The sequence below is a fragment of the Phyllostomus discolor genome, chromosome 9, assembly GCF_004126475.2.
Source record: "Phyllostomus discolor isolate MPI-MPIP mPhyDis1 chromosome 9, mPhyDis1.pri.v3, whole genome shotgun sequence".
Taxonomy (NCBI): Eukaryota; Metazoa; Chordata; class Mammalia; order Chiroptera; family Phyllostomidae; genus Phyllostomus; species Phyllostomus discolor.
In genome coordinates, this window is record NC_040911.2 from 91,274,500 (window position 1) to 91,285,021 (window position 10,522).

General features: G+C 58.9%; 1 protein-coding gene across 1 annotated transcript; it reads right to left on the reverse strand.

Moving 5' to 3' along the window:
• Window positions 1-996: 996 nt before the first annotated feature.
• Window positions 997-4,343, reverse strand: MAFB (MAF bZIP transcription factor B). Its single transcript, XM_028524456.2, has one exon. It carries the CDS (start codon window positions 3,931-3,933, stop codon window positions 2,962-2,964), a length of 972 nt encoding a protein of 323 aa, XP_028380257.1. The 5' UTR covers window positions 3,934-4,343; the 3' UTR covers window positions 997-2,961.
• Window positions 4,344-10,522: the final 6,179 nt, after the last annotated feature.

The following is a 10,522-nucleotide window of genomic DNA, read 5'->3' on the forward strand; positions in this document are numbered from 1 at the left end:
AGGCCAGAGCATCAACCACAGGACTGAAAGGTTGAGTCTCCCAGGCTGCAGATGTTGGGTCCAAAGAGACCAGAAACCCCTTGAAATCAGAGAACTCTTCTCGGGTTGGGGGGCAGGCGTCCTACTCGGACTCTCAGAGGTGTCTGAGGCCAATCCTGAGTTACAGACGGGTTCCCAGGAGGCTGGGAGGGGTTTGGGGCCCCCTAGGCAGGCACTGCTCTTCTAAGTGTCTGGAAAAGGGAACGTTCTGGGACTCCCAGGCTTCAGTTGGAGCGGCCGGAGCTGCTGCACCAGACCGATGCTCCAAACCCCCTCTGAACCCCAATCTGGGGAGTCACGGAACTCCCCATCCAGCCACGCAGTACTCTTCTGTGAGGCAGCGGGCTCCAGGTCTGACTCGCAGGTACATCCTGGGCAGCGAGGGACTTCCTGTCTGAAGGGTCTTACACCTGGTGCTGGATTCCACCTGCTTCCACAAGCCCCAGGGGAGGGGAAAGGCCTCTGCTCTGAATGAGCACGCTAGCTCTGGGCAGCTTGAGTTGGTCCCAGCGAGATGCACTGGGCCGGACAAAGCTGAGGACCTCCAGCCTAGGCCGGATGGCCAGAGTGGCAAGGCTGGCCGAGCCTGATTGCCAGAAGGACCCTGCTTCCCCATCAGGGTGGCAGCTCCCAGAGTCCTGGGCTCTGCCTGCAGAGGGACCAGGCCAGCAGGCCAGCCCTGATGCCCAAACCTGAGAGCCTTGCAGAAGTGCCTCACGCCCCCTTTCAAACTGGCTCCTGGCTGGGGCCGGTTCTATATGTAATACACCTAGGGCAAGAAGCAGCAAACATGTTCGAAGTTCATGGACACACACTCACGCACTTAAGGGAGAGATCTGCTCGAATGTGGTCTGTCTCCCCATTGGCCAGGGGTGTTGAGAGTGGCCCCAAAGCGGGAGAAGAAAGTCAAAGTCGGGCGCACGGGACGCAGAGTCCTCTAAATAAACACCATTTCCATGGTTTTAATAAGCAAAATAGGAAACCATTTTAATAACCAAAAAACAGAAACCAGTCTGGATAAAACTACAATAGACTAGGTTTTAATATTTTCATATCATAAGCCAGGTTTGAAATTGATCCCTTATTTTACATGAAATAAAAACAATTTTTGTTGCAGCAAATTTGACTTCAACATAGTTGAATCCGTAAAAACCAAAGCTTGTTTCTGATGCAGGACGAATATCCACAATATTTAAAACTGCAAGCACCATGCTGTTCATACAATCGTGTTATTACTGTTAATTTATCAACTAATACAAACTCAAAATGCATCCGGCCAGCAGCGCCAGCAATTTCAAATGGGAACTAAAAAGTATGCTTTCATTTTGGTATTTTTGTCAGTGCAACTGAAATCCTTTTACTGACCTGCAGGGAGAAAAAAACTGTAATAACAAAACAAACTAACAAAAAAAAATAAAACACCCAGGTCTTCTCTATAACTACTCTACAACTGAAGGGGAGGGGGGAACACCACCAATAACTCTCCTGATAGCTCAAAAGCAGGGAAAGAAACACATATAACATGTTGGTCTAAGGAACACACCTGAAAGTTGCAAAGTTACTTGCCAATGCTTGGGTTACGGGCACTGGGCTGGTTCAACACGAGGTCAGGCCACCACCGGGCAGTGTCCCGAGCTGGTGAAGCCGCTCACTCTGCGGGCAGACGCGGCTCCAGCCATCAGTGGCGAAGGGACCCTGGAGTGATTCTTATTGCAGTCGAAAGCGAACAAGATCTGTTTTCTTCTCTTTTCCGGTTAGGGGTGTCAATTTTGCCATAACACAAGGTGGGAGCAAAGACGGTCCTGGCCCTTTGGGGTTTGAAACTCCGCAGCTGCCCTGCCCCGGGACCTGATCTGGGACCCGGTCCTCTTTCTCTCAAAACCAACAAAACTGAAAACTGAAACGGGAAGGAAAAGAGGACCGAATGGGGGCAGGGGAGGGAGTGGAAACAAGCAACTTCGGAAGGTGCCCAATACAAAGTTGTTTTCTGATGCAAAAAGCCCAGAACCACTTTTTTTTTACTTACAAAATATGCCATAATATTAAACCCAAACAAAGACACTCAGCTTGCTGCCACGTTCTCTAAGCGGTTTGGCAAGCGGGTATTTACAAGCCGACAGCTGGGACTGAAACCCGGCAAGCAGCCACTGGAGATACTGCTAACTGCGTTCCCTTCTCACTCCAAAGAAACAAGGGGTTATGATCCATGATCAAGAACATGCTAAAGTTAAACAAGAAAATGGTACAAAATAGAAATTATTACCATACATGTCCAGCATGCAGGATTAATATTTTTAATGCAGATTTTCGTATTTTTCTATGTAATGGAGCAGGCAATAAAACTGATGATATTTGCGCGCAGAATGTTCTAACTGCGGCCCGCGTCTCGGGGCTGAGAGCCAGTGTTTTCTGGACCCTGGACAGAAGGTCCGTCTGTCCCTCCTTCGCTCAGCCTCGCCTCGCGCCTGCCAGGACGCCAGGGTCCCTCTCCTCTCCTCGCCGCTCTCTTCCCGAGCTGGACTGCGCTCCGGGCCGCGAGGTAGCGGCCCCGGCTTAACGCACAAAGTTCAGAAAGCCAGGAGTCTCCAGACGACTTTGGCGACTCCTCGGGACTATGCCTCGCCGCCCTCCAGCCAGAAGAAAAGTTGCTCCGGGATTGCCCACCCCCTCGTCTGTCTCTGGCTCTGCTTGAGTCTAGGAGGCGGCGCTGGTGCGCGCTGCTCTCGCCTTGGCCAAGGTCCCCAGCCTGCCCGCGCGCCCTCCGGTCGCCCGCGTCCCGCGCGCCCTTCCTCCCTCTCCCTCAAGTCAAACAGGTCAATGCTGGGGCTGCGGCAGGGACTGGGTCCAGGGGAGTCCAGGACTGGGAACAGGGGACAGGGAGTCCGGGCCGGGGCCAGGGCGGGAACCGGGACGGGCCAAGACTCACAGAAAGAACTCAGGAGAGGAGGGGCTGTCGCTGGTGGAGCCCGCCTCCCTGAAGCCGGAGTTGGCGAGTTTCTCGCACTTGACCTTGTAGGCGTCTCTTTCGCGGGCCAGCCGGGACACCTCCTGCTTAAGCTGCTCCACCTGCTGAATGAGCTGCGTCTTCTCATTCTCCAGGTGGTGTTTCTGCTGAACGCGTTTATACCTGCACGACTGGGCGTAGCCCCGGTTCTTCAGGGTCCGCCGCTTCTGCTTCAGGCGGATCACCTCGTCCTTGGTGAAGCCCCGCAGGTGGCGGTTCAGCTCGCGCACGGACATGGACACGAGCTGGTCGTCGGAGAAGCGGTCCTCCACGCTGCCGTTACCGCCAGCCGCCGTCGCCGCTGCAGCCCCGTGCGGCCCAGGCCCGGGGTGGCTGGTGGGCAGCTGCTGCGTGGGGCTAGCCGCGTTGGACGGCGGCGGCGACGCTTGGTGATGGTGGTGATGGTGCGGGTGCGCGTGCGGACCCAGTTCTTCGTGGGTCACGCCGGCGCCCGAGTATGGATGGTGCGGGTGTGGGTGGTGGTGGTGATGGTGGTGGTGCGCACCGCGGAAGCCGTCGAAGCTCTGCAAAGGCTGTGGCACTGGGTGCGAGCCGATGAGCGCCTCCACTGCGTCCTCGGGCGTCAGGTTGAGCGCCTCGGGGTTCATCTGCTGGTAGTTGCTCGCCATCCAGTACAGGTCCTCCAGGTGGGTCTTCTGTTCAGTCGGGCTGAAGCTGGGCGACGAGGGCACCGAGCTACAGGGCGTGCTGAGCGGTGTGGAGGACACCGAGCCGGCGGGCTGCAGGCGCGTGCAGGGCCGGCCGGGACGCTCCGGGCGCCCCAGAGGCTCCTTCTTTACGTCGAACTTCAGCAGGTCAAAGTCGTTGACATACTCCATGGCCAGCGGGCTGGTGGGCAGCTCAGGCCCCATGCTCAGCTCCGCGGCCATCGCTGACGCGAGGCGCTGCCGCCGCCGGGAAACTTTGCAGCCGGCCGGGACGCGCCGAGCCGGGAGCGGGGGCGAGGAGCGGCGAGCCGGGGAGGCGGTGAGCTGAGGGCGCAGCGGGCCGGGGCCGCCGGCCAAGCCTTTGTCTGGGGACGCGGCTGCGCGCCGGAGAGTACCGAGGCTGCCTGCGCCGCCCCAGAGCTCGGGACTGCGGCCGCACTGGGGCCGGGCGGAGCCGGGAGAGGTGGAGAAGCGAGAGGGGCGCGCAGCTGTGCAGAGGGGAATCGCCGGGCAAGCGTCTGCCGCTCGGTCTCGAGCTCTCTTGCTCTTGGGTTCTCAATCTCAGCCGCTCGCAGCCCGGCGGTGCAGCTGTGCTGGATCCGGCGCCGCGGTTGCCTTTTATCGCCTTCTGATGTCACTGGAGCGCGGGGGCCCAGGCGGCCCAGCGCGCTGGCCAATGGCAGCACGGCCCCCGCGGCCCCGCGGCGCAGGGCGGGGCGCGCCTGACAGCTCCTCCGCCCCCCGCGTCAGCTGACTGGCGGCCTGAGCTGCTGGGGAGCCGGGGAGGAGGCCTAGCGGCGGGCTGGAGCGGAGTCGGACTGCCGGCCCCAAGCCCAGCCCCCATACCCTCTGAGTCTTGGCCCCCTCCCGCTCTCTTTCCGTGAGCCTTCCCCCTCTAGACCAGGCGGCCGCTTCCTCCCCTTCGCGCGCGCGCTTCTCCCTCTTTCTCCATGCCCTCCCCACCCCCTGTCCGTGTCACCCCCAAGGAGGCTCAGAACCAGAGCCGGGACAACACCTCCCGGGCCCTTTGTTCCCAAGAGCCCCCCGCCCGGTGGGGGACGCTCAGTGTGCTGCGCGGCGGCGGGCCGGGCCGGTGCCGCGCTTGCCTGTGCTTCTGCAGGGCTGCGCAGATTTGTGTGTTGAGGGGTGAGTTGGGGCTCCAGGAGTTGTGTTAAAATCCAACTCAGCCTCGGGGCACCCTCCTCAGGCCACCCTCCTCAGGGTTGTTCCCTTCCTGGAGAGTGCGCTGGCCCAATCCTGAGTAGGACTCCCCTGGCCTCGCCGCTCCCAGTGCTCAACCCACCCGCAAATGCGTAAGATGAAGGGAGCAGGGAAAGAATCAGACAAAAAGCGCCGAGTCTCCTTCCTCAGCCAAGAAGCACAGAACCCTGAGCTTCCCGACGCACGGGGCTAAGACCAGCCCAGGACGATGCTCCGGGTGGCTCTCCGCTGCTGGAGAACCAGTCCTGTTTTTGTTTGAACGTTTTGTAACGATTAAGCAGATCCCCTGCGTCAGCCAGCCAGGGAGGCTCAAACAGACATAAAGTGCGACCCCAAGTGGCCACTGTGCGCAAAGGCGCGCCGAACTGCCTGGCCAGCCGCGGGAAGGCTTGGACGACGCCTCGGACCCAGCTGAGTCCTCCTAACTGCCCCGACTCAATCCAGCCCAGAATCCAGCTGGGCTGAGCGTGCACCGGAGCCCAGATCCGGTTCCCCTAGAGCTACACACAGGTCGTGGAATCCCGTCTTTGGACTCAGCCGCGAGTTCCTAGCGGATGGTCCCCCATGAAACCCCGCGCCCAGCTCTAGGGATGGGTGGGTGGTGGGGCGGATGCCAATCAGCAGCTCCGGGTGCGGGAACGTCCGGGGCCGAGTTAAGCCGGCGGCGGAAAGTGAAAACGCCGCAGCCAGGGGGGCCAGGGTTGTCGGACGAGAACTCTGAGAGCGCAAACGGGAAGACCGAAGCGCACCTCACTAGGCATCCACACAGTTCTCGGGCACTGCGCACCCTACCTACTCCGGTCCAGTATGGCCCCAGATAAGAGGTTCCTCCTGAGGCCCGGGCCCAGGCGCCAGAATCGGACAAATCGCAAATTCGCTGTACCCGGAGACGCGACCCGCCTCCCGCGTCGCCTTCTGCGCTTCAGCTTTGGGCTCGCGCAGCGAAAGGCAGGAGAAGCGCGCACTAGGTGAGTGTGTCCGAGCCGCTGCCTGCGCAGGACAGCAGGACTATGCCGCGCCGTGGGGGTCAGGTGGACCTGACCAGTGTGGACGCGACCAGATTTTTTTAGTGTTAGAAAATAAAATGTTTGCCTTCACTTACTCTGAAAACTATTCCCTTGCGCCTTCGGTGAGGCAGAGGTGGGATGTGGTCTTAGGCTGCCTATTTTTTTAAAAGATTTTATTTATTTATTTTTAGAGAGGGAAGGGAGGGAGAAAGAGAGAGAGAGAGAGAGAGAGAGAGAAACATCAATGTGCGGTTGCTGGGGGCCGTGGCCTGCAACCCAGGCATGTGCCCTGACTGGGAATCGAACCTGCAACACTTTGGTTCCCAGCCCGCGCTCAATCCACTGAGCTACGCCAGCCAGGGCTAGGCTGCCTATTTTTAATAAAATGAATATATTTTTACCAAAATTTGGGCTGAAAGGTTTGATTCGGCAATGGCAAATGTAACGTTGGGAGAGATTGTCTCTAACCCTCTGCGAGAAAGCGTGGTCTCCGCAGAAACGATTACGCTGACTCCTGGGAGAGTCTGGGCCGAGCCGCCGCGCCTCCCCTCACCCCCCGCGCCCCGCCCGCCCGCGCCCTGAGGTAGGCGCCGGGGACAAGTACCCTCCCTATCCCTGTGTCGTGCGCACACAGTGACCACGCGCTCGGACCCAGGGCTCCGTAGGGGAACGTTTCGGGGCCACCCTGCTTGGCCGTCTGAGTCTGTGCAGAGGACGGTCCTGTCTCGAGATGGCCCGGGCTGGACGGACGCACTGGGCGCTTTCGGTGCTGTAACAGACCGGGCATGAAACCCGGGGTTTGGGGGGAAAGCTTGATGCTGTGGACTCCTGAGTCCGCGCTGAGGCAGCCGGACCAGGCTGTGCCCTCCTGCGTCTCCTGCGTCGGCCTGACCCGCGCTGTCGAAGAATGAGACCCGAGTCTCAGGAGTGTGGGGCCCTAGGAGTGCTTGTCCCACCTCTGCTGTTCCCAACCTCCCGCGTCCCTGGAGGGCCGGGCGCCGTCGCAGGGTCTCCAGAACTCCCGCTTTGTCTGGTGGGCGGGCGCGTTCTCTTTGTCCCTGTGCCTCTGTCTTCCTTGCGGTCAGTGCTGTCCCCTGGGCTCTGAGTGAGGCGTCTCTGTCCATCCCTCCGTCCACGTTCTCCTCCCCGCCAAAATCCGTTTCTTTGTCGCTCTCCCAGCCTGGCCAGTCCCTCCTCTCTCACCCCACCCCCAAACACCTCCACCAAAAAAAAATGTTGGAAACTGGAGACAGAGTCCAGCTTGCTCCGGAGTGAAGGCCACTGCAGGACAGGGGACCTCCCTTCATTGGCTGGCCTCCCTCACCGCGGCTCTTGCTGCGCGCTCTGCCATAGGGTCTTGGCACCCAAACCCATATGGCCTCTGCGTGCGGCAGTCACAGCCAGCAGCTACCTCTCCATGTTTGGACACTGAGGGGATGGGAGTGCTTGGCTCCAAGTCAGTGGGTGTACAGCAGTACCCGGAGGCTACACCCCACCCCTAAAAGAAAAGAAGGGTGGGTCGGGGGAAGAAGGGACGGAAAGGGAGGCGATGGTGGGGAAAGTGGAGTCAAGGAAGAGAAGCGACAGGGAAACACTGGAGAGGTGTATGCTCAGTCCTCATGCTCCTTTGAAGGGAAGCCAAGGGGGATCGGAGCTGGCCAGAGCCCTCTATGGAACAGTCTGTTTCTAGCGCCCAAAACTCCAGTTTGAAGTTTTTACCCTAAAGGGAGCCCCTGTCCCAGGTTGGGCCAGAGGCGAGGCGTCCTGGGCACATCGCCTTGGCATTCTTCAGCTACAGCTGGTGATCGGAAGGGGCTCTCGGCGGTCCGAGCTACCGCGGAGACTCTTAGGGTGGGGGTGGACTGAGAAGTTACTCCTTCAGGAAGCAAAGGACCCACTGCCAGCCACCAGGCTCGAGGTTTGCCGCACCGTGCCCGCCTGCCCTTGTACAGCCCACTCCCTAACTCAGAGGGACCCCACCGTGCGCTCTCTCGGGCGACTCCCGGTGAGCGCGGCGGTCCGGCAGGCAGGCGCACGCATTCAGCCCCAAGGTGCCGGTACACCCATGGTTTCTTGGGGGGCTGCAGGTGTTTGGTGTGGGAGTGGGTGTCTCCGTGCGTGCAGGGTGTGGTGAGAGGGGTGGGGGAGGGGTGTGGCGGCGGCAAGCGAATGCAGGGCGGCTCGCGGAACACTTCTAGTCAGGGAACCCTCAACTCTGGGCCTTAGCGCCCAGTGGGTCTCAGGGTTGGACTACCTAGCAGACCAAAAGGAGGCCAGTGGTCCCAGGGGCCCCAGCGAGTCTTGCCAGAGAGAAGCCAGAGTCCGGGGGTGACCCCCAGAAGCCCCCCTTCCTCGCTGCATCGCCCAGATGTGCACGACCTGCCGGTTCCACAGAGCCCTGAGGTCTGCTCCCTTTCCCCAGGCCCAGTGCCAGTGGGGCAGTGGGGGCCGGGGGTTGGGGGGGGGGTCTGTCGTTCCTTCTCCCTCCCAGCTTCCCAAGGTCTGTGGCTTCCAAGACGTGACAAGATTTTTCTCTCTTCCTCTTTCCCAAAGGCAGCTGCCACTTACTTCCCCTGTCCCCTGCCCACATAATGGCCATCCAGCTAACCCAGCACTTCCAAAAAGGTATTCCTGGTCTTCTGGGTCCTGGTGGCCTTCAGCACCCAAAAGACTCAGCAGGTCCCAGGAGGGAGCCAAAGTTACCCGATTGCTGAGGCTTTTCCCGGCCCCCCCCCCCCCCCCATGAGGGACCTCCCCCTCACACATACAGACACACACACACACACACACACACACACACCTGGGAGTAGGAATCTCTTACTGAAACTTTTTCACCTGCTTCCTCTCACATTGCTTTAATGTGAATACTAGAAAATTCTAAACTACATATGTGGCTTACATTCTATTCCTACAGGATCGTGCTGTGTTAGAAACACATTGGATGGACAGCTCTGCCTCCAATGCAGATGGGGTATTTTATGAGAATATTCACTCCCCGGTGTACATGGATTTGCAAAGCCTTTATCCTTTCCCTCGTCCTGCATTCTCACAGCTCTAATAGGTAGCAACTATTCTTATCCTGGGATACCAGGACCAAGAGCCAAATTCCTTATTTTATGAAGATAGGCAGGCAGGCAGGCAGGCAGGTAAATGCAGATGTATAGCAATGTCCTAAGAGTTTTATCGACTCATCTAGTCCTTACGTTTGCCCTTCGGTGAGGAGTATCCCCATGTTACCCAAGGGAGGAGGCTCTGCGAGACTGAGTGATTTCTTTAGTTTTGCTGCAGCGGCAGCGAGCTGGACCTCTGGGCCCCCGTACTCTGAATGCTGTGAGGCTTGTGACCTCTCTCCGGACACAGTGGCTTTCCAGGCACCCAGGTGTCGGCACAGTTCTCCAGGTGCTCCCTGGGTCAGGATTTCCAACTCTCCACAGACTTGCTGGTCCCGCTCAGGTCACGGTTGAGCCCCTGCCCAGTGCCAAGTGTCTGTGGTGTAAGGACGGAGATAAACATGCCTCTTGGTGGTGGCAAACATCCTGGGTTCCTCTAATTTCCTCTCCTCTCCCCTGGCCGTGTGGGGCAGGTGGGTGAGAGAGAAACCAAGGTAGAAAGCAAGCCAAAGGAAACAAAGTTTATAGAGTCCGCTCCTCCTGTCCTTTACCCTTGGCCTCAGCTTGACCTCTGATCTTGACCTTGATCCTTGGTCCTGCCTATGGCCTTTTTGACCTTCAGCCCCCATTCACCCACCTCTTAAATGGGGGAGGGGGTGGAAGGGGGGAGGAGTGGGTCAATGCTAATGGGAAGGTCACTGCCACTCAATGCCAGTGCGGGATGACCAGCAGGACTCCCTTCCCACCATTACTTCCTCAAGACCCCAAGGCCAGTGTTAGAGACTCTGAAACCTTATCTACGCTCCCCGGGGCTGAGGTCCTTACCTCCCACAGCCCAGCTGTCACCAGTCTATCCCTCAGCCTTAAGCTCTCAGTCCATTGCCTTCACCCTCATCCATGCCACCCTCCCATTTTGCTTAGAAAACCACAGAGGCCTTGGCAGCCTCTCTTCTTCTCCATAAGGCAATGGAGCCAGTGTTCATGCTATATGAACTTGATCATTCTACCTTTATCCCCCACTCCTAAGCTGAACTCAAATTCCTTGGATACTTGGACGAAGAACCAAACTCCTTATCAGGGCCTTTGGGCCCTGAATGGTCTGCTCCTGCCAACTTCCCCCACCTCCCCTCTCACTGCGCCCCCCTCCCAATGCTCTGCATGCACTTCCCTCTGTAAGGTCTTCCACGGCCTGAGCTGCGTTCTTCCTCAAGGGTTTGCACAGGCCGCACACCCCCACCCCACACCATCCCCAGCACGAGTCAGTCTCCGGGCTCTGAAGAACGTAGCCAGAGAAGGTGGCCTGTGGCTCTGCCCAGGCCTCAGAGGGACTGGGGTATGCTGGGGACTGGAGACGGGAAGAAGAGCCCAGGAGCCAGGGGCAGGCCCTGGTCACTCTAGGGAAGTCACACACCCTGGAGCTGTATGGCAGGCCACTGTCCCTCTCCCCTCCAAGCTGGATCGGGGCAGACCTCA

What these genes read in the sequence shown, in the direction of transcription:
- MAFB (XM_028524456.2), bottom strand. Translation starts at nt 3,933, where the DNA reads ATGGCCGCGGAGCTGAGCATGGGGCCTGAGCTGCCCACCAGCCCGCTG.